The 24,889-nt window shown below is 35.7% G+C and overlaps 1 protein-coding gene across 2 annotated transcripts; it reads left to right on the top strand.

Moving 5' to 3' along the window:
• The first annotated feature begins 2,868 nt into the window (after nt 1-2,868).
• On the top strand, nt 2,869-24,490 carry tnpo3 (transportin 3). Of its 2 annotated transcripts, none has more exons than XM_056455809.1 (23): nt 2,869-3,154; nt 6,157-6,357; nt 6,548-6,621; nt 8,661-8,817; nt 9,437-9,580; nt 9,670-9,842; nt 10,665-10,803; nt 10,887-11,033; nt 11,145-11,252; nt 11,414-11,505; nt 12,284-12,423; nt 13,716-13,907; nt 14,071-14,162; nt 14,243-14,319; nt 15,346-15,406; nt 15,492-15,632; nt 15,736-15,852; nt 18,602-18,696; nt 18,802-18,958; nt 19,029-19,196; nt 21,001-21,113; nt 21,634-21,726; nt 23,656-24,490. In XM_056455809.1, exons 1-22 carry the CDS (start codon nt 3,035-3,037, stop codon nt 21,692-21,694), a joined length of 2,769 nt encoding a protein of 922 aa, XP_056311784.1. In that variant the 5' UTR covers nt 2,869-3,034; the 3' UTR covers nt 21,695-21,726; nt 23,656-24,490. The 2 variants fall into 2 exon arrangements, with proteins under 2 accessions (XP_056311784.1, XP_056311783.1); XM_056455808.1 differs by having other exon boundaries at nt 9,667-9,842.
• Nucleotides 24,491-24,889: the final 399 nt, after the last annotated feature.

Below are 24,889 nucleotides of genomic sequence, written 5' to 3'. Positions count from 1 at the left end.
TCTGGGGAGAGATAAAGAGTGCTAAACTGTAAATCCTATACATCCGGCCTCATTTATACACCTCACTTGAGTTTCCTCATTTCTCCTTGGAGACTCTTCCCTTCTCTCTTTCTCCACTCGCCATTTCTTTTCTCTGGTTTTGGCAGGTGAGTATTGCCTTGTAGACTGGGAGCATTTTACAATCTGAATTTTGTGTGTGATTTATTAGAACATACAGAAATGTATATCAATCTATAATAGCCTTATTGTGCTTCTTTCAGTTTTGTTCAGTGTTTTATTTTGTATAGATTTAACCAATGTTGCTTTTTTTGTTTGCTGAATTTATTTGCAGGTCTCTAAGTTGGACTCTCTTATACATTGTGTTCATATTTTAATGTCTGGCATGTTTGACAATCACTTTATATTCAGTTTGTATGCATTATGTATGCCTATTTATACATGTAACTTCTTATTTCATGTTTGTTTAATGTTGAATGAGCCGTTTTATGAACGTCAAAGGCCATCCAGTGACCCGGGGTTGTATTGTAACCAAGCTGTATGTGTCCGTGATGCATGGGTATGATACGACCTGGGTTACAGGATGGCAATAGACATCCTGGAAATAACAGCAGTGTAATGCACCTTTATCTGCTTACATTAATAAATGATGATTCAATACAATGTGAATGTCTGAATGTGTGCAAATAAAAGTGAAGTGGAAGATTTCTGGTGGTAAAAATTGAAACTATTAATGATTCTGCTGCTTGGATGATCTTGTTTTATTTAAATCTGTCATGCCAGTAGGATCAATTCATAATGAAATGAAACAGAGGAAGCTGAGGAAATACCTTGCTGGAAAGAGGCTGCTTATTTCAAACTAACATGAACACACGGTTATTTTTCACATGTGTAATGTCAGAGCAAGGAGTAGAGCCGCTGCTCCTCCACATCGAGAGAAGTCAGCTGAAGTGGCTCGGGCATCTGTTTCTGATGACTCCTGGACACCTATGGAGGGATGTCCCACAGGGAGGAGGGTTTAGGGAAGACCCAGGACACACTGGAGGGACTATGTCTCTCAGCTGGCCTGGGAACGCCTTGGGATCACCCCGGAGGAGCTGGAGGATATGTCTGGGTTTCTCTCCAGATGCCCAGTAAAGTTTAGATTGCATAGGCGGCCGGCTGGAAATGCGATATGCACATCAATATAGCAGCATTTTTTATGACATTGTATAACAATATTTAATATTTTTACAGCACTGTGACGGTTGGGTTTAGAGTTGAGGTAGGGGGAGGTGTTAAAAAATACAATTTATTGGATAATTTAGTAGATCACATAAATAATACTCAGTACAACTACTGTTTTTACATTACTGTGACGGTTGGGGTGGGGGTAGACATTAATAAAATACAATAAATGGGAAATTTAATAAGTAATATAAATAAATCTCGTTAACGTCCAGCCGCAACCATATGTGATCTATCAACAACTCTGCTGCCCCCATGACCCGGACCCTGGAAAAGCAGATGAAAATAAATGAATGAATAATGGATGTTAAACATAGGTATTAGGCAGACATTTTGTAAGAGATTTTTATTCATATTCTTGGTTTAATATATTAATTTAATTTGCAATTCATAAACTGGTCAACTCTGTAATTTGAAGTGTGAAAATGTATATTTTGAAAATGCAAAACCCTCATTTTCTGATTGAAAGAAACAATATTAAATATTTTTCAATATTCGTACAAAAAATTATATTTTATTTAAAAAAAGCAATTTTGTTATTTGTTGACATGATATATATATATATATATATATATATATATATATATATATATATATATATATATATATATATATATATATATATATATATATATATATATAGATAGATAGATAGATAGATAGATAGATATCCAGTCACTGATTCCTATAGGTGTAAGTTATATAGACCTTGTGGTACAATAAATTTAACCAACAATGTTCTAATTACTATATAATATAAACAACAGTAAAAGCAACCTCGCTTACCAACATATATGAATTACTTTTAAGGGCCGGCTCTTTTTTGGTGAAGCAATATCCACAGCAAGGAGTGTAGTTCGATTCTCACAAGAGTGACTCTTCTGAACCAGCTCTTCGAGTGAATCAAAATACTTCAGTCTGGGCGGTGATTGACTCAGTTATTGAATTGATTTATTTCGTAAATTCGATCAAGGACTGAATTCAAACTCCTGCTGTGCTATGCTATAATTTAAACAGTAATCAGTAAGTATATAAGCAATACACATTAATGGTAATATAAAGCGTCAATTGTATCTTAATGTTGTTACAAATCAGTGGAATTTTATTCAATAAATAAATGAATATAAATAAAACACCTCTTGTGTTTTGTATGTGTGTGTGTATGTGTGTGTGTTTATACATGTATTTATAAGGGCTAGTTATCTCTATCTACATTTGATTCATGTTGTGTAACAGTATTTTTACAACGATTTTCTCTTTTTATTTATTAGAATTTAATACTTAATTTGACAACAGACTGCTAATTAATACAGTGAGTTAAAAAGTATTTCTTCCTTGAAATGAATCATTCTGAATCGTAAAGAGGTGTCGGATAAGAACAAGAATCGATTCCGAAACGGAACAGAAATGGCTCCGTCACCGTTTCATGGGAATGACCCACACAGTGGGTGTGTCTCCAATGAAATTATCCCCATAAATATATACCTCGCATTATACTGAACCCACAAACCACAAAACACATGTAACTCTAAGAAAGTTATTTTTAAAATGTAGACTTATTTCTGCGCGCTATCCGAATAGCGCGCTATTAACATAAAACCGCTGTGGTCCGGACTCATTATAGTTCCCGTGCCGTAGTTTCCACACGGACTTGTTTGACAGGAACGCCCTGTGTCTTGCTTGAGATGGCGGCCAGATCGGAGAACGCGAGGGCCGAATAAATAGTCAACCTGCGCGTTAATAACCTCCCGAGAAGCGCAAGCAGTGTCATTTACCCCATATCTACACCCTCTAGAAGCAGAAGAGCACCATGGAAGGCGGGAAACCCTCCCTGCCGCTGGTTTACCAGGCCGTGCAGGCGCTATATCACGACCCGGACCCTGCCGGCAAGGAGCGCGCCTCGGTCTGGCTAGGAGAGCTGCAGAGATCGGTGCGTTTATGAGCGGGCCTACTGCGCCATAACACTATCATTCATTCAGAAACATTTATAAATATCAAAACATTAAAAGTAAAGTCAGATAAGGCCGCTGTGACGCTATTTAAACCATCAACAGCAGCTGGGTTGAGAAGTGGAAGTGGTCACATGTGTTGGACTGTTGTGGAGGTTTATTTGTATCCATTGCTAAATCCCCCCAGCTTGTATGAGATTTGATGGCTTTATTATTGCGTTATTTACTTTAATTTAAGCAGCAATTTGAGCGTAAATACTCCGTGTATACATGACTATAATACAGACTTCCCTGTTAGCAAACTGGTGTGTTTTGAAACATGGCAGCTAGTTTAGCTAAGCATTAGCTGGTTGACCATGTTTCAGAAACCAGCTTGACCACCTTGTTAACTGCTTTGACTAACTAGATGTTGGGATTTTTTTAGCGCAAGATGGTTTACTATCTAAGGTCAGATGGAAGCAAGCTATCATGTTTTTAAAAAGCTGAGTTTACAACAGGGTAGATTGAATTAAAACTATCTGAACTTTATATCCAGGAATATTTTTGGGCATAGTTTAAGACAAAGTTTAAATATTAATATCAGGAGTAACTATATAAATAAATAATACATGAACTATATCTCCTCAATTGTTAAGTTTTTAAATAATTTCTGAGGAAAGACAAAAATAAATGACATTTACACCTCATCGATGTATATTTACTGAGCAGTCGGGGCCAAACTGACAGTTTTCACCATATATATGCGTTCTTCTGGTCTTAATCACTATTTATGTTTCCCTATATTTAGAATTAATTATTTAGGCTGGAATGTCCTTGATTTGACACTGAATAACTAAAATAAATAATGCAGTTTTAGTGAATATTAATTTACGCCGCCTCTTTGCAGCGTTTAACACCATAAGTTTGCTATTTTGCCCTTTGCCTTACTGGTTAGTCACATAGTTTTGCTGCAGGAAGCTGCTAGCTTGATAAGGAAAGTGAGAAGTTTAACTTTGCAAGGTTTGTTGCCTTTTTTTTTTTTTTTTTGCAGAAGTACAGTATAAATTGTCAATTGAAATAAATTACTCCGTTATATTGGCACTTAAGTTCACTGACATTGCTCTTCACACATGCTAATCTATCAAAAAGTGTAATAAAATAAAAATAAATACTTAAAGTCATATCATTGTCTTATCGGATTTTTAAAAAATCATTCTCTGGCTCTATTAACGTTAGGGCTGCATGACATTGGTAAAATCGGACATTGCGATATTTTATTTTTCTGCAATATATATTTCAATCTACTTCATCAAATGGTTGAATCGCACTATTTGAAAGGATTTATAGTCGCACTTTATTTTAAGGTTTAATTCTCGCTATTAGCAAAAAGCCATGGGCTGGTAAAAGGTGACGGTATTATAACCTTGGATAAAAATATCACGGTTTCACGGTATTGTGATTACTGCTCTAAAATATGTCTTTTTAAATGTCTGGGTAAAAAAACTAACTTTTTTTTTCCCCTTTTGAACTAAGTATATTTTGTTTTGTGAAAGACTTAAAATATTTTGGAGCAGTAAACATGTCAGGCTGAATAATTCAAATGATCCAATAACTTCTGTCTTTGTCAAAAACTGATTTTATTTTGCAATTTAAAATGGCATCTTTAGATATTTTTTCTGCTGGAGATACTGTTGTCCTTAAAAAAAACAAACAAAAAAAATGTAAGTACAAAATCTTACACATGCCTTAGGAACGGTATTACAGAAAACACTGGCAGTTTTAAAACCTTGACTTTTCCAAACCGTGGTATAACTTGAAACCGGTTGATTTCTGTATCCGTAAAATCCTAATTTGCTCCTTAAAAGATATTAAGGTCGTTAAGGTATTGGGTAAGAGATGTAGAATAAGATCATGCTGATTATGTAGTTTATAAATACTAGTAAGCAGCCAATATCTTAATAATATGCATGCTAATAAGTAATAATGACAATTGGCCCCTAAAGTGTTATCTAATGTGTTAATTTTGATTGGATGGGCTGATTCTGTTGGGCAGACAATCATGCATAAAACGTAATAAACAAACTACAAGCATATGCAATAAAGCAAGGATAAAAGTGAAATAAACAGTGGATGCTTTATGGTTTTGTATGTAAATATAAAAATTACATTGCATATCTATGCGATGTGACTATTGCGAATGTGTACATTGCGATATCGATGCTGAAACGATATAGTGCAGCCCTAATTTACATGGCTATTAAAATGCGCCGTTTCACTGAATGCCCTTTTAAGGGCATTTTATTGTGCTAAATATTTATGCTCGGACATAATCAATTCAAAATTCACCTGTTGTTATAGTTTATTTATTTGAGTACAGAAAACTAAATGTGCAACTGTTGAACACTTTGTACCACAAACTTAAATGTAATTATTATTTAAAGACAAGTCAATTATTACTGAAGTAGAAAAAAGTCAAACAAGTTCTAGAAGTTTGTGTATTTAAATGAAATGTCATTATATTTTTCTGTGCTATTTAGCATATTTGCATTATCTTCAAATCGAGATGAACTCATCAATTCATACTTTGTTTTAGAAAATATATGTTGGCTGAATGGTTTTTAAAATATTACTTAACATGCCCTCAGTAGCTCATCTCATTTCTCACATATACATATATAATAAGCATTATATCCTTTTAGACTCTGTATGATATGTTACACATAACGTGTTCCTTCTATCTATTTGCATGTATAATATTTATCCTGGTGTGACATCTCATGGTGTAGTGTTTATTTTTACCTTTGATTATGCAAAATAGCACTGCTCCAAGTTGATATTCAGTGTCTGATAGAGTATGAAATAATGCAGATTTCTTTTGATTGAATTAAATAAGGCCTTTAGGGAAAATAAACAAACACTAAATGTCATTGAGCCATTTTAAAATATTCAAAACTTCTGCATCACAAAATGGCGGCAAATGTTTTCATTTTTAAAATCTGTCCAGATGTACGCATGGGAAATCTCCGATCAGCTCCTGCAGCTGAAACAGGACATCGAGTCGTGTTACTTCGCAGCCCAGACGATGAAGATGAAGATCCAGACGTCGTTCTACGAGCTTCCCCCAGATACTCACACTGCACTGAGAGATTCACTATTATCTCACATCCAGAACCTCAAAGACCTTTCTCCCATCATCGTCACACAAGTATGTCCCGTCTACAAGGACATGATTTGAAAATAAGCATCTGTGCCAGTCATGATCGGACATTATTAGACATGCAGTGTGGGGTTTTGACAGGGACTGTCCATCTCCACCACACTGCACTGCTACATATTGAGAGCTGTTAAAAATGTGGAGCTGGTATTCTAATGTGGTTCTCTTCTCCCTCACCCAGCTCGCATTGGCAATCGCTGATCTGGCTCTTCAGATGGCCTCGTGGAAAGGCTGCGTTCACACTCTCATAGAAAAGTAAGAATCTTCCTTATTTTTTCCCTGTTTATGACCTAAAATAGTGTGTTTGTCATACAATTAATGTGATTTGAAAATGGGGTTAACTGTACTAGCATAAAAAATATAATGCACATCAAGGTTATTATAGTTAACGAAAGCGAACGAAAAAACGAAAACTACAATTGAAAATAATTTTCATTAACTGAAAAAAAAATAAAAACGAGAGTTTTTTTTTTTTTTTTTTAAACTAGAACTGACTGAAACTGTATTGTGTACATACAAAACTAACTGAAACTAACTAGAAATATAGCAAAAACGTTCTTTGTTTTTTCATTTTTGTAAATGTATTTAATACATAAACCTACTGTATGCCTTTTAGAAGTAAATCTATTTACTTCTTGCTACCCGGTGCCCCGTGACCCATACCACACCACAGAATTTGTAATCCTGCTGCTATTGGCCTGATCAAGCCTGTCCTCCTCCAGTCATCCTTGCTGTTGCTCCCACAACAAAAGCAATAAGTGGACATGACAGCAGCACAGTGACAACATTAAATATGAACCGAGCAGACACTTAAAATGGTTAATTTAACACATTTGTGTCCAATAATGAGTTTTATTTCTGTATTAGTGATTGCGATCGCGAACAAATCATTCTTTTTGACCATATTTTTCTTAGTGAACCGGTTGAACTAATTCACCAAATTGAGCCAAATCATTTGAAACGATTTGCGTCTCCAGTAACGTTAGACACTTATCCACAAACTACTTTTATAACACAAACAACTAAAATATCCCCCCTCTGACTCTAAATTAACCAGTATATACAGTTATTCATTTATTAGAACAGTAAACAAAGATAACAGATTTGAGAACTGGTGAATCGATAATACTGCGTATACGTGATTCAGTGAACTAAACAGTACATAACAGCCTGCTGTGACTGATTTAACTTGAACAACTGCAGCGCAGATAAATCGAGGGCTTAAATGAGAGGATCTGTTATGATTATTTCATAACAGAAAGTCGTAATAGAATTTAAGTAAGTGAATCATGCTTCAGTTGGGTTGCAAAATATAATTGTAAGAAACTTTTCAGATCATGGTGATGTTTTAACTGACTGAAATTAAGATTGCTGACTACATATTTTTGGTCTGTTGAGTCCAAACATGGGAAGATTGTTACAAAACATTCCATCACTACTGTATATCTTACATCAGAAGCAGTCTTGCACACATTGTACTTAAGGCTGCTGACCTGTGGGCTGTTGTATTTGAATTTGAGGGTAGGCAGATGGTAGAGGATAGTGGTAGATGGTAGTGTTCTTGTCAAAAAATGTCTATATATAAAATGTCATCTTTAGTTGAGATTTTATTATACATTATTTATTCTCATGATTCTGAATTTTGCATCTAACAAATATCCTAATTTACAAACAACTAAAACTAATACTGAAAGTAGTAAAAACTAAATTAAAACTAAGCAATTTCAAAATATAGAAACTAATAAACTAGTAAATCTACATCTAAAAACTAGTTAAAACTAACTGAATTTGAAAACAAAAAATCTAAATGAAATAAAAACTAAAACTAATGAAAAATGTAAAACTATGATAACCTTGATGCACATGATTTTCGGGGTATGGACAGATCCAGTCCTAACAATGGCATATATATAGTTCTCTTTCATGCTTTTCAAAACGAGAATAAATCGAATACACATCAATAAATGAAGCATGTCTCATGCTGCAACAGTAGTGTTATACTATTTAACTAATTTCAATGTGAAAAAGAGAAACAAATGCGTACTGCTGGAAAGGGAGTGGGATATGACGCAATAATCTTTATCTCGATTAATGTTTTTTGAAGTACGATTAATTGCACAGCCCCATTAGTAAGTCGAAAGTATTTTCAAATACAGTCTGTGAATATACATCTTTGACAAGGCAATTTAAATATGAACACTGCATATTCTGTGTGTTAATGTTTTCTTTTGACATGCAAACTCAAGCTCACTTTACACACAAAATAAATGAAAACAAAACATTTATTCTTTCAGATACAGTAACGATGTATCCTCCATGACTTTCCTGATTGAGATACTCACAGTTCTGCCGGAAGAGGTACATAGTCGCTCTCTGAGGATTGGAGCCAACAGACGGACAGAGATCATTGAGGATCTGGCCTATTACTCTACCACAGTGGTCACTCTCCTGGTGCGTACTCTCTTTTAAACACAAAATGGTTGATACTGTTGGATTTTATTACAAAAATTAGTCATTACACATAAAAGCCATGGCATTTAATACAAAAGAATCTCTCTCTCATCATATTGTCATCATCGTCATCCAGTTTTGCTATCGGTAATTTGCAAGGACTATTAATATGTAACTTTTTTAAATTGGTAAATGTATTTTTTATAGCAGTATTTTGTATGAAAAGTATATAATAGTTTTTTTTTCTTTTACGTATTTTGTAAAGTATGTTTCTATTATATTTGCAGTATATTAATCTGCATTTTAGTTTTGTGCCAACTTTATAGTATTAAAAAAACACTTGTCATTTTGAATGAATTGAAACTGGCACTTTCAAAACTATCAATGGACGGTTTTGAAATTTGGACATCTTTGTTAACCGAGGCATAGTTTTATGAGTTGCACACTTCATATCTCTCCGTGTGTTTATCAGTTTTATTTTGCTTGCACTTCTCCTCTGTTCTGTTCTCTCATTCTCTTCATGCAAATCCTATCAGCGGTTTAGACGGAGTATGAACATTTATTTAAATGAGTTGATTGTAATCTGACCATGGGTTTTTACTTTTATCTCTGTGATCAGGTGACATGTGCGGAGAAGTCTGGGCACAATGAGAAGATGCTCATCAAGGTGTTCCGATGTTTGGGGAGCTGGTTTAATTTAGGAGTGCTGGACAACAATTTCATGGCAAACAATCAACTGCTGATGATTCTCTTCCAAGTGCTGGTGAGTTTGAGTGAGACACTTTATTGTCCTACTTTCTCCTACTTTTATTTTAAACTTTTTATTTATTTATTTTTTTTTCATTGAAGCAGAGGGATGAGACATCTACAAACCTGCATGAGGCAGCATCAGACTGCGTGTGCTCAGCACTGTATGCAATCGAGAACGTGGCCATTCACCTGCCGCTGGCCATGCAGCTCTTCCAGGGAGTCCTTACTTTAGAAACAGCCTACCACATGGCCGTAGCCCGAGAAGACCTCGACAAGTACGTATGGCTCTGCTTGTGAATAATATAAAAGGTTCATCGAATTTCTGGAATATTCTGGAAAAGGGATGTTTTAGACGTTGGAAGTCAGGGAATTTTTATTTCTTTTATGTATAATTCATTTTAGTCATGGAATATCTGGGATTTTTGTTTCTTGCTTTTTTGTTGTAAATTTTAGTTTGCATTTATCAAAATGTCTATCAAAATGCTTTTTTATCATTAACTGGCAATCACTTGGGGTCAGGGGTGTTCAAACTCGGTCCTGGAGGGCCAGTGTCCTGCAAAGTTTAGTTCCAACCACCATCAGACACACCTGGGCTAGCTAATCAAGCTCTTACTAGGTTTTCTAGAAACATCCTTGCAGGTGCGTTGAGGCAAGCTGGAGCTAAAATCAGCAGGATGCCGGCCCTCCAGGACTGAGTTTGGACACTACTGACTTAATAAAATGCATTGACCAGGCTGTACATGTTAATTATGGTGAACATGGAGATAATAAGAAGAGCTTTGGCTTCAAACTTAGGGTGTTAAAATGTAACGTTAGTAAAACTACTGTTGAGCTATCAAATAGATAGATAGGCAAACTGATTTTTTTCATATTCTGAGATAAATTATCCATTGTTCACAAATTGGCTATAAAAAACTTTCCTGCAATTGTCCTGCAAATTGATATAAAAGCTAAAACCATTTAAGAATATTTTTTTTATTTGTTTATTAGATGTCATGGAAATTCACCTCTTTACTCAGGGAATTTTATAATTTAGTTTTTATAGTGGAAACCCTTTTTTTTCATGTATTTCCCTGTTCTTGCTTCCTTCCTAACAGGGTGCTAAATTATTGCCGAATCTTTACTGAATTGTGTGAGACGTTTTTGGAGATGACGGTAAGGACACCAGGACAGGGCATGGGAGATTTACGCACGCTAGAGTTGCTGCTTATTTGTGCAGGACATCCCCAGTATGAGGTAAGTGTGGAGGATGAGACTCATTTAAACATGTTCAGATGTTTGCAATGTTAAGCGAGTAATGCATATCTGTCCTTCATCAGGTGGTTGAGATCTCGTTTAACTTCTGGTATCGTCTGGGAGAGCATCTTTATAAAATCAACGATCCGGCACTCCATAATGTTTTCAGGCCATACATTCAGAGACTACTGCACAGTCTTGCCCGCCACTGCCAACTCGACCCAGATCACGTGAGGATCCTTTTATCATCTTTCTTGACAACTTAGTTTAGTATTTATTGCTTTTGTGGGACACAAATGTATGAGGATTGATATTTATAGTTTTTTCTTTTGACCGTACAGGAAGGAGTTCCAGAGGACACAGATGATTTTGGAGAGTTTAGGATGAGAGTATCTGATCTTGTTAAAGATGTGATTTTCTTAGTTGGCTCTATGGAGTGCTTTGCACAGGTAGGATTTATAGAGAATTTCTGGAATTGAAACTTGAAGTGAAAGTGAATTGAGGAAAAGTGCCTGAAATGTGATTTAATAATTTAGGATACTTGACTGAGAAATGAAAGGGAATATTCAGCCGTTTTCTTTTTTCTAAATCGTTTTTATTTTATCATCAGCTGTATTCAACTCTGAGGGAGGGAAACCCCCCATGGGAAGTAACTGAAGCTGTTCTGTTCATCATGGCTTCCATCGCTAAGAATGTTGATCCGTGAGTATCATGCAAAATTTTGATGTAACAGTTTTTAAATTTTATTATTTGAAACATATCTAGCTTATACCTATCAAATCTACAATCCTCAAACAATGAAATTTGATCCATGTTATTGCAGATTATACATTTTAGAATCATATTGTTCTAATTTTTAAATCAACATATTCAAATGAGGAATTTCGTAACTTTACACTACATTTTTCTATTTAAATTGTTTTTTTTTTTCATTAAATGTGCTGATATGACATTGAAAACAATAAAATATACCTATTATTTTGTAGAGCTTAGAATATTCAGATTTAAGATTCGTTTAGACCCTGAATTAAACAGCTTTTCATTTAATCTTAGATTTTTTGGGTTTTTTTTATTAGTCAATACATGCTGTGAACTTTGCAAATAAGTTAGAATGGAATGAAAGATAGAAAGTATTTAATAGATAAAGCAAACATCTGTGAATGGTTTATTTTCAGCTGGATTTCATTCAAAATAACATCACACCAGTTTGCTTTTTGTTTCCACCTAAAATAAATCACCATCTTGAAAAACATTTTTGTCATTCAGAGCACACTGCTCATGTTAAAATATTCAGCATGCAGCCCTTGAGGAAAACATATTAGAACAAATGGTTCTTGTCCCTGTTTTTTTTTAATAAGTCTTGAACTTAATTGAGGTTTCAGTTAATATTATATTTTTAGTTTTTTTAAGGTATTTCGTGAAATTAGAACAGGTTTTCGTTGTTTGTCATGCTAAAATGTATCCCTCTGCTGGTTCCTAGTGAGAATAATCCCACCCTAATGGAGGTGCTGGAGCAAATAGTGTTGCTTCCTGAGACGGTCCACCTTGCCGTCCGCTACACCAGTATTGAGCTGGTCGGAGAGATGAGCGAAGTGATCGACCGGAACCCTTCCATGTTAGGTGACTGTCACAAGCTCTTTTATCACCTGAATTTATTTTTTTTGGTTTCTCTCCCTATTCTTGGCGATATGGTCTAAAGATATACACTACACGTTTTATATAAGTCTATAACAGTAATTGTTGCATACATTTCAAATTTCAGTTTCTTTCAAGTTGTAAAGTGGATAATAATTCTAAAACTCACACTGAGTAAACTTAACATCTTTTGCCTTGATCTTTTTCCTAAATGTATTTAACAGGAATAATATGTGATTGTTTTATTTCCTAACATTGAGGAGACAAAATGGATGTATGTTTCTGTTCAGTAAAGCAATAACATCTCTAATAATTATATTTAATGTTTTAACTTAAAATTAATGAGCAATACATTTGTAATCCATTAAATCATTATTAGAAGTAAAATTGCACCCATAGCACATTATTACCATGCTGAAATGCGATTATCAACTTTTATGTTCGTTGTAATAATACTAGTCTGAATATGTTAAGTAAATACAAATACTGTAGCTTAATAACAACTTTAAGAATATCCTACTACTCCTTTAGTAAATGAGTGCAATATCAGTATAATAAAGTTCATATTTTTATTTTCCCATCTTGCTACACTACTATGCTGCAGTTTCTACTGTTTTACAAAGTCATTTAAAAATATCAGCACTGTTTTATCAGCCCTTAAACTATATCACACTAACATTTCTGTTGCGTTGAATGCAAGCTGCTCTTTGTTCCTGGTAACAGGATTAATTCGAGACCTATCTGCATGTAAACCCCACCTTTGTTTTAATGTTATCAAACAACAAAGTTTGTCTGGAGAGACTTTAAAGGAAATATTTTTAAATGTGAATCCTTCAAAAAGGGTCATTTTTGTTAAAAGTAAACTGTAAGAACTAGATGTCTATATTATCTATTAATTATTTCAGTTAATGTCTTATTTTATTCTTATCGGAAAAGTGTTTTTTATAAAATGTTGTAAATTCCACCTGGTTTTGCTATGAAATAGCCAGAGAAGCTGAAATCTAATAGCTGACTCTCTCTCTATCTGCAGGTAAACAAACCTATATCTCCACTGTGTTGATGTGTAAACATTAAATGGAGCGTTTTAAACATGCTATCGTTTTGAGAGATAATTGTATTGTAATAATTAGCCCCATCTACAGTAGTCAACATCCGAAGTGAATCAAAAATGGTCCTAGAACAAGCATGAGTGCTGTTTATTAGTTTAAGGACAACTTTCATGAAAGGTGATGCTCTACTTCAAATGTTGACCGATGATGTCTGTTTTGGGTTTGCAGATACTGTTTTGAACTTCCTGATGAAGGGTTTACGGGAAAAGCCGTTGGCCTCTGCGGCAGCTAAAGCCATCCACAACATCTGCTCGGTGTGTCGAGACCACATGGCGCAGCACTTCCAGGGCCTGCTGGACATCGCCCGCTCTCTCGACTCCTTCGCCCTGTCAACAGACGCCGCCGTTGGCTTGCTCAAAGGTATCAGGAAAGGGTCTTTTAAATGTTATCTTTTCCCTTGACTATTCTGCGGTTTGCAGAAGGTACACACTTCTCCTCTAGCGTTCGACCCTTTTCTGTTGTTCTTAGTCATGCCCTTGTTGTATGGCTGGTTTGGTTTAAGAGGTGTGATTGGTTTACTTAGGTACAGCGCTGGTTTTGGCCCGTCTCCCGCTGGAGAAGATTGCGGAGTGTCTGAACGATCTGTGCGCCGTTCAAGTCATGGCACTGAAGAAGGTTAGATCAGCGCTGTCTGTGGACTGTATGACTCTCTGGATGTTTAATTCTGTGAAATAATGTGTTGTTTTGGTGTACAGCTGCTGGCTCAGGACTCTAGTAGTGGGAAGTCGTCAGATCCTACTGTATGGCTGGACAGACTGGCTGTTATCTTCAGGTTAGATACCACAGATCCTCCTAATGCTACAAATTTTTTGTCTGTAATATATTTCATTAGATTGTGAATATTTCTAATCCTGTGAGAACTGTTTTATTTTATTATTATTTTTTTTTTGTTTGTTTGTTTTTTCCCCTACTGACATTTTTGATAAGAATTTTTAAGTCGTGCCAAAAAGGATTTTAGGGGATCAGTGTTTTAATTGTTTGCAATTTCCATTACAACATGATTTGTTTATTATTTGTTTTGGATTATAATTATTTATTTATTCATATTTATTTATTTATTTACATGTATTTTTTGACACAAAAATAGCGATAGAAGATAACTTATTTAAAGTAAGCAAACAATCTTTGGTAGAAAATGTAAATTTTTCCTAATTATGGCTTAAAGTTTTGTTAATTACTGCTTCATTTAGGGTTTTTTAAAGCACCATGAAACCCCCCTTTTTCGGTTCAAGTCTACCTCAGATGTTGTTTACTGCAAGTGTTTCAACTGTTCTGCAGGGGAAAAAAATTATAGTCAAAGCTTTTAATGCAAGACAATATTTTAAAAAAAGTGTTTTTAAAGACTTTAAATAGATTTTCAGAATATTGTAATATAATTATGTACATTATGCATGTAATTTTCAGCTGATATATATATATATATATATATATATATATATATATATATATATATATATATATATATATATATATATATATATATATATATATATATATGTATATATATATATATATATATATATATATATATATATATATATATATATGTATATATATATAATTTGTACTGTCTTGCTTACTAACTTTCTGCAGGTGTGTTTAAGCTCACATGGCAGGACAATTCTAATATTTTGCAATCCAATCAAATCCTGGATAGATAGGACATTTTAATCCTATTTCCCAGTAAATACACAAAAATTAAGCTTTCTGTTTATGCAGTTTTATTTCTTTTATAAAATGACATTTATTTATTTATTTATTTTTTTAATGGATGACTTTTTTCCCCTCTCTCCATTAGACACACAAACCCCATAGTAGAGAATGGGCAGACACATCCCTGCCAGAAAGTCATTCAAGAGGTATGTGTGCCAAAGCAGAGACTGACCCAGTATATATTATTTTTTGCTTTATTTATTTTAAATAATCTGTGGTGTTTTGCTGTAGATCTGGCCGGTGTTGTCAGAGACGCTGAACGCCCATCAGAGTGATAACCGGATAGTGGAGCGCTGCTGTCGCTGCCTGCGATTTGCAGTGCGTTGTGTTGGCAAAGGCTCTGCTTCTTTACTGCAGCCGCTGGTTACTCAGGTGTGTGTTTGTGCCTTGAACATGGACTTTTTGTTTGTGTCTGTTTTTCTGGAAAATAGAAGTGATGCGTGTTTTAAAAATGTTTTTGTATTTTGTGTTTCAGATGGTGAGTGTGTACCAGCTGTACCCTCACTCGTGTTTCCTGTACCTGGGCAGCATTCTGGTAGATGAGTATGGCATGGAGGAAGGATGCAGACAAGGCCTGTTGGATATGCTACAGGTAACCTCACATATAGCAACAGAATCCAGTCTAATATTCTGTAGTCATGTATCTAGACTTTCCACTATGTTTGGTCCGATTTCTAGTGGTGAGGTGACATTTGACTAATGTATAAATCCAATGTTTGTGCACTAAATCATTAGTGAAGTGGCGTTATATTAAATTATATTGTTTAGAGCACTGTTTTTTTTTTTGAATAAATTCATAAATTAAGTATAATATATCTCATATTAGCTAATTTGACCCTTTTTTTGGATGATTACATCTTGATTACATGGAAGCCTTCCTAAAAAGGAATATTTGTAATAATTAGCTGTTTTTTTTTTCTTCTTTAAGTATTTTTACAGACACCCACTAATATCAGGGTGTCCGCAGGGTCTTCATCAACAATACACCACAATAAAACCTTATTTTTTACATTAAAGTTTTTATTGCAAACAGATACAATTCACATCAGCTGTTAGACATTTTTTTTCAGCAAATTCCCATTAAATTCCCTAATCAAGGAAAGATAACTAAAGATAATCATATGCTAATACCGGGTCATTAAAAATCCTTAGTGTTTTACCCTGTACAAGACTAAAATGTCATTCTTACTGTGCATTCACACCAAAGGTGGTGAGAGCATCAAAGGTCGCTCTGGCCACCGTGGTGACAACGCTGTCTGCTTTCAGCTCTGGTGGCGAAAGCGTCAAAATCAGTTACATTGGTTTTATATTTAAATGGCTCGTTGCAGCATATCATATCAGTTACATTCCCGCATAAAACATGCTTTCTAGCGTAAAAATGTTGCGCACTTTTTATCAAATTAATTTAACAATGGAAGATCAAGTTGCATGTGGTGTGGCTTTGCTCCACTTAACAATGTGTCCATATGTCTAAAATATCCTGAAGCAGCAATACTGTTTTGTATTGTCGCATGAGATTCCCGCTTTTTTTAAAGAAAAAAAAAATATATATATAACATTAATGCACATCAGTAACTCGCCAGTAACTTTATTATGTATGTTCCTGTAAGAAAACATTGTAAATAATTGGATTGCCGGCGACCACAATAATCAAACCCTTGGCAACAACTGTTGGAAGCAAAGTTCACAGGACTGTGTTCACTGTACTCCTCTCAAGCGGTGGACTTCTAAATTCTGATTGCTTTCTGCCGAACTGCGTCATAGCTCCTTTCCACTTGATTTCGACTCTCCTGGACACCCACACCGGCAAAGACACGCTGCGCTGCTCCTCGCCGCTTTTTGCCACCGGCTCCCATTGAAAATGAATGACTTCCAGTTACTTTGACGCTCTTGTCGCTTTTGCTGTGAACGAACAGTTAATGGTCTTAAAAGGGCCTTAAAAAGTCTTAAATTTCTTTTGATGAGACCTGCAGAAACCCTGTATTATGCCATTCAGTGTAACACGTTTATGTAACAAACTTTCTATCTTTAATAGTCAAAACAGGAATATTATTGACTATTTAAAGATCACAAAATACTTAGTCATTTTAAATTTTCATTGTTATTTTCATCAAACTACTAGGTTTTACCCATTTATTAGCACACTTTAGTCAATCACATTCTGTATCTCTTCATTCGTTTATTCAGAAGTCCAACTCAGAATAAGTGTTTTTTTATATATAATTTTAGTTTATAATAATTAATTTAATAATATATTATTAATATAAATATATTCAGTTTTGCTGAATGATGATAGAATATCATTTTAGAAATTCTAACTTTTTTTTCAGATCTCCAATATCTGAAACAACAATATAGACACTAGATTTAATAATCAGTTTATGTATATATAAATTTTGTAAATTTAATTTGATGTAAAAAAAATCATCTTTGACTTGCTTATTGTATATTAAACTCATTGAAAATTGCACACAGTTGAAGTCAGAATTATTAGCCCCAAATCCAACACCCCCCACCTGCTTTTTTTTCATCGTTTTCCAAATGATGTTTAACAGAGCAAGGAAATTTTCACAGTATGTCTGATAGTATTTTTTCTTATAGAGAATGTCTTATTTGTTTGATTTTGGCTAGAATAAAAGCAGATTTAAATTTTTTATAAACATTTTAAGGTCAAAATTATTAGCCCCTTTGAGCTATATTTTTTAGACTGTCTACAGCAGTGTTTCCCAACCCTGTTCCTGGAGGCACACCAACAGTACATATTTTGGATGTCTCCCTCATCTGACCCATTCACTTCAGGTGTTGGAGTCTCTTCTGATCCTCTGCTGAGTTGATTCAGGTGTGTTTGATTAAGGAGAGCTTGAAAATGTGTAGTGTTGGTGTGCCTTCAGGAACAGGGTTGGGAAACACTGGTCTACAGAACAAGCCATCGTTATACAATAACTTGCCTAATTATCCTAACCTGCCTAGTTAACCTAATTAACCTAGTTAAGCCTTTAAATGTCACTTTAAGCTGTTTAGAAGCGTCTTGAAAAAATATCTAGTCAAAATTATTTACTGTCATCATGGCAAAGATAAAATAAATCAGTGATTAGAAATGAGTTATTAAAACTATTATGTTTAGAAATGTGTTCTAAATGTCTTCTCTCCGTTAAACAGAAATAGGGGGGAAAATAAACAGGGGGGTAATAATTCAGGGGGTTTAATAATTCTGACTTCAACTGTAACTGTTTTCAATATTACATTAAGCCATTTTAGAGCACATTTAACAGCTCATATAAAGGGATTTCATTCACATCTTGTGCAGTGAGAAGTTATGATAGATTCTCTTGTTCTTTCAGGCTCTCTGTATGCCGACGTTCCAGCTGTTAGAGCAGCCTAATGGACTGCGCAATCACCCAGACACAGTGGACGATCTTTTTAGACTCGCCACAAGGTACCACATCTATGCCATCATTTGTTTTTCAGCAGTAGTGTCTGAAATAAACGGTAAACCTTTCCACACCAATGTTAACATGCATCTCTTGCTCTCTCATTCCAGGTTTGTCCAGCGCAGTCCAGTCACGTTGCTGAGCAGCAATATTATCGTCCACATCATCCAGTGTGCCATCGCTGCCACCACCCTGGACCACCGGGATGCCAACTGCAGCGTCATGAAGTTCATCCGAGACCTCATTCACACCGGCGTCACCAACGACGTAAGTGACCCAAAACCTGTTCCTGCATATTCATTCGCCGCACCACATAACTGGTGCTCTCCTCTTTCAGCACGAGGACGACTTTGAGGTGCGGAAGCGTCTGATTGGCCAGGCGATGGAGCAGCACGGCCAGCAGCTGGTCAATCAGCTGATCAATACCTGCTGTTTCTGTCTGCCGCCGTACACTCTGCCTGATGTAGCCGAGGTGCTCTGGGAGATTATGGTCTTTGATCGACCGGTATGTCCTGATGTTTTGAACAACACTCAAATCCAGATCACTTCTGAGGTGGAGGTTTTGTTCAAAATCGATTCTTTTATTTGTCAGAAATAAGGGTCACAATAATGTTTTCTCCATTTATTACAACAGCTGCACCTGAGGCAAAAAGTCAAGTTTGATTTATATTGATCAATAGATGCTGTAAGCTTATTTCTTATAGCTTAAAACAGTGGTGTCCAAACTCTGTACTGGAGAGCCAGTGTCCTGCTGAGTTTAGCTCCAACTTAATATAGTATGGCTGCGTCCAAAATCGCATGCTTCCATACTATATGGTATGCTAAAAACAGGAAGGGAGCCGAGTAGTATGTCTGAATTCAAAGAAATTGAAAAACAGTATGTGAGAATTACCCGGATGACCTACTACTACTGGTGAGATTCTAAGGCAGGGGTGGGCAAACTCGGTCCTGGAGGGCCGGTGTCCTGCACAGTTTAGCTCCAACTCTGATCAAACACACCTGCTTATAGATAATTAGTGATCTTGGAGACACTGATTAGCATGTTCAGTTGTGTTTGATCAGAGTTGAAGCTAAACTATGCAGGACACCGGCCCTCCAGGACCGAGTTTGCCCACCCCTGTTCTAAGGTGTGCATCCAATGATGCCCCGTGAGAGAATTCATAAATGGGAGTGAAGCAACGCTCACTGGGTAGGTCACGTGATCATGACAAAATGGTGGATGTAGTACGTCCAAGTTCCATTCATACTACTCGCATTCATACTTTATAGAACCTACTTTTCTAACAGCCGAATAGTACATTTAAATTCAAATGCAGTACCCACTGACTAGTAGGCAGTTTCGGTTGCAGCCTATATGTAGTAAGAGCTTGATTAGCCGGTTTAGATGTGTTTGATTAGGGTTGGAGCTAAACTCTCCAGGACACTGACCCTCCAGGACAGAGTTTGGACACCTCTTATGACTATGTAACTGCTCAGTTTTGGCTAAAATATCTTGTACACTTATTTTTTATAACTTCAAACTTATAACTATGTGGCTGCTCTGTTTTGGCTCAGATATCATGGACATTTAAACCCCTTTTTGCCATGAGTGAATTACACTTAGAGCATTTTTAGCAATCGGATACATTTTTTTGATCATTTTTTTAATTATTATTTTTTTGGTTAAATATTTGCAAAACCCACAAATAACAATAAAATATGGAAGAAAAAATGACAAAATCTATATGTAAAAGGTTTCAGTATATGACTAGCATCTGGTAGCTTTTATGTAAAGTGACTTGTTGCATTGTTTTTTTTTTTTTTACAGATTTAGTCTTGATTTTTGTTTTAATAAATTAATTAAGCTTTAATAAAAATAAATAATATAAAAAAATATATAAATAAATAAAATACATTTAAAAAATCTTTATTTTATGTATATTTAGTTTTGTGAAGGATTTTTTTTTTAGATTTAATAGATTTAATTGCTGTTCTTGATTTAATGTTGTTATTGTTTTAATATTTAGATTATTTTATATACCTTTATGATTGTACATATTTCATCAGTTTTTTTTTCTTTCATAACTATACTAAAATTGTTCTGAGTTTTTTCTTGTGTTATTTTCTATCTAATTAATTAATCCTATTTTATTTGTATTGAACATATATTTTTATTGATTATATTTCCATTTTTTTAATGCTTTTAACTTGTCACTATTCCTTTTTTAACCACTTCTGATATCTTAGAATTTTTTAATATACATTATTTTGTCATAAAGGAGCCTGTGATATTTTAAAATGCTCATACATTGTCTCTCCTGTGCCTGTAGACGTTTTGTCGCTGGCTGGAAACCACACTTAAGGGTCTTCCTAAAGAAACAGCAGGGGGCGCTGTCACCGTCACACACAAACAGCTCACTGACTTCCACAAGCAGGTCACGAGGTGAGTCTGTCTGTTCCTGCAGTCACAACAACTCTTCAAAGCACACCAGCAGCATTAGGATACATTCATCGCAATTACATTACACTCCCAAACAAAATGGCCATGATTAAAGTGCCCTTGTCCACAATTAAAAGTAATACGGGACTCATCAGTATAGATTACAGGCAGCATTTGTCTTTTGGCCTATTGCAAGTTAGTACACGTTCAGATTTATTCTGTGGTTTGCTCTGCACAACAAGCCTAAACAAGCACCAATAACCAGTCGTCCAGGAGGGTGAAGTACGTCATTCCTCTGAAAGTCTTGACCTGAGATGCCAAATACACTCTTACAGGGAGTGCAGGATGAGTCATAGACTTGCGTGGAAAGTCCAACCCACGCTAGAATGACTGATTTATTGCTCGCGCATGCTTTTGGCGTGCTCGCGAGTTGATTTGGAAATAGCAGGCCATCTTGTTGTTTAGTCCTTTGTTGAAATGTGGTGATAATTCTCTGCCTTTTTCTATAAATCTGTCACTATAGTGCAGAGGAATGTAAACAGGTTTGTTGGGCCATAAGAGAGTTTACCAGGCTGTACCGATAGCTGTCTTCTACCTGCTGATGCTGCAAGACCAGGTGAGAGAGAGGAAAGTTTAACACAATTTGTCAGTGTATAGTGCATAACATTGAATGTGTCTTTATGTTTACATTAGGGCTGCACAATATATTGTTTCAGCATTGATATTGCAATGTGTGCATCCCCAATAGCCACATCGCAAGATACTGAAGGATAAGTCTGGATTAAAGTTCACCAGGAGCTACAGAATTGTATTTATTTACTGAATTTATATGGAAACTTATACGATTTATGCCAAAAATTACTTAGAATTTTTGGTTTCTAGTCCAAAAATCTGCATTTTAAAGCAAAAACAAGATTGTTTGACTTGATAGTTTTGCTTGTTTTAAGGAAAACTCTTCATTTTGCCTAATTTCTGAAGTTGAAAACAAAACTATTTTACTTGATCGAAGAATTTTTACATATTTGGACTAGAAACTAGACAAAGCCAAATAAGAAAAGTATATTTTGCATTGAGGTTATTCCATTTCTGTACCTGAACACTGTTAAGCCTGGTTTATACTTCTGTGTCGAGTGATCGGCGTGACCCACGGAGCATGCCTTGTACGTTGCTGTGCATTTATACTTCTGCGTGCTGTTTGTGTTGCGCTGAAATAACACTTCCAAAACGCTAGCTGGCAATAGGTTATGTTCTTCTGTGTTGAGTTTTTTCGCTGTTGTTTTGTTTTTTCTAAACACAAGTGGCTCAAACTCGCTCATTTTGACGGATGTGCACCAACTTTAATCATAAGGTAAACACAAAACAAGTTTCCAAAAGCTCCTTCATGTGACTTGACACTTGTAAACACTCACTTCAACGGGTTTGCGTGGCTCGGTCCTGCCCACACTGGTCAGAGCTTGCGCTACGCGTTGTTGCAACACCAAGTTACATTTTTTTTGAGAGGTGCGCGTGAGCCACGCGACCACGTGAAGTTTGCGCCGGAGCTTACATGTGCACTTTACGCAGAAGTATAAATCAGCCTTTAGACTCCCCAGAAAATCCATCAAATAGTGCTATTCAAACTAGATCTTGTGAAACTGTATTCATATATTCATAAATATTTATCACAGACAAATTAAATATTACAAACCAGATTTTTCCAATATCGTGCAGCCCTAGTTCAAGTGACTTTTAATGTATAAAATAAATACAAACACACAGAGCCCAGCATAAATGAGTATCCCTTTCAATTAAAAATGTTGGATATTTTAATAATTTCTCTCAGTAAAATGGACAAAACTGTAGTGAGGGAATAAATTAAGGTTTCACTTCAAAACAATTGAACCAGTTGCTTTTCAAAATGTATTTCAAAGCATTCAAAACACCTAATCAGCGGGGTCTTAAAATGTCTTTCATTTCAAAATCAAAATTTTAGGCCTTTAAAAAGTCTCAAATTCACTGAAATATTGTGTTGTAGGTCTTTAATGAGTTTAACAGGTCTTAATTTACCCATGTCCAGGTAAAGCTACCCAATCAGGCCAACACCCATCCAATCATAATCATTCCATCTCAACCTCAAGAAAAGTTTATATATTTACTCTATTTACTAACTTTATTTATAAACATATGGTTTAATTATCTTCCTTAAAATAAAATTAGTTGTTGAGGTTTTTTTTTAATGTTTTAACTGGGCCATTAAAAAAAATCCATAGCGTTTAGCCTTGTGCAAGTCATTCATAATGGTCTTAAAAAGGTCTTTAAAAGTCTTAAATTTGATTTGAAACCTGTCGAAACCTCGTTCACTCAATTATCTTATATTTTGTTTGACTGGTAATCTAATGTAACCCCATTAATTCAGATCTGCGTATTATATAGGATGCCAAAGAAAGTGGAATTAGGGAAATTTGTTGTCATTATGCTGGGCACTTTATTTGTATTTAAATATAAAGTTGTTGAACTGTTCTTGATCGATTCAGCATCCTACAACCGTGTCTTGTTTCCTCCGCAGGTCAGATTTTTTGTTTTGCTAACATTTGGAGGAAGTGGCAAAGGGAGCCATGATGACCACTGTTGAGAAACTAAAGGGAACTCTTGCATGAAGGATTTGTGGGACTTGGCACCATGGGAAAGCAGACCAATTTGGATTGGAGCTTCGGAGCGGCAGGGTTTCAGGAAAAGCAAATTGCCTTGTGGGTGTCAAAAAGAGCGCAGCCCCCATTCCTCCCTTTTCCACCCCTACGAGCACACTGATGCCAGCTGCAGCCAGAGAACAGAGGGACATTGCCGTCTTGAGGGAGGGTGGGCATCGAATGGACATTAAAACACAAACACACACACGCACTCACACACACTCATTTCAAAATATGAACCGATTTCTTGGGATCCAACAATCGACAAATAAGGATGTGCCTGGTTGCAAATCATAATGCATCATTAAAAAAGAGAGACTTGTACGTTTTTAAAAACAAAATGGAGATTTATTTTCATGGACGTTTGTTTAGAGATGAAGACATGGCTTTGCTGCCAGTGCCATAAAAATGATTACCAAACTAAAGATTGTCACAGCAGCAGCCTCCGCCTGTGGGACGTTTACGAAGGGAGAATCTCGGGTGAATCCGCGTCACCCTTGATCTTTTTAAAGTTGGCTGGGATTTTATCCGTACAGGTTTTGCTGTAAATTATGGAGTGGACTGACTGGCAGATGCTTTTTTTTTCTTTTTTTTTTTTTTTTTTCTTTGTTCTTTCAACATTTTCGGCACATCGCAAAGATTGCGTTTTAGGAGCAGCGTGTGCAACCAATTGTGCGAACAAAAATAAAACCAACGTTGTGAGGAACAAACTAATTTGTCTCCCGTCTTATTTTGGGTGCACTTGTGTGTTTGAGAAGTGATTTACAGTCTCTCTGCAGCTCTCAGAACCTGTTTGACCAGCTTTCATTTTAAGAAAGTTACCGTGGGTCCTGCAGGCTTCATTTTCTGAGTCACAGAGTAAATCGAACCTTCCTCCATTGTCTGTTTTTTTGAAGGGCCAACAATCATACGTTTCTCGAAATTGCACGCGTAAACCCTCAGGTCACCCCTCCCGTGTCTAATTTGCTGAATGAACATCATGTAGTCGTATCCGTTCAAGTCGGACAGGTTCGTATTTCTGGCATAAACCCTATAGGATGAGGTCAGCAGATATCCGCTGCTCTTTGTTTAAAGTCTGAGTGATGCAGCTTTTTAGGGTGTATCAGGGTCAGG

The sequence above is a fragment of the Danio aesculapii genome, chromosome 4, assembly GCF_903798145.1.
Source record: "Danio aesculapii chromosome 4, fDanAes4.1, whole genome shotgun sequence".
NCBI classification, from domain to species: Eukaryota; Metazoa; Chordata; class Actinopteri; order Cypriniformes; family Danionidae; genus Danio; species Danio aesculapii.
The sequence above is the reverse complement of the archived record's forward strand: the minus strand, read 5'-3'. Positions and strand labels throughout refer to the sequence as shown.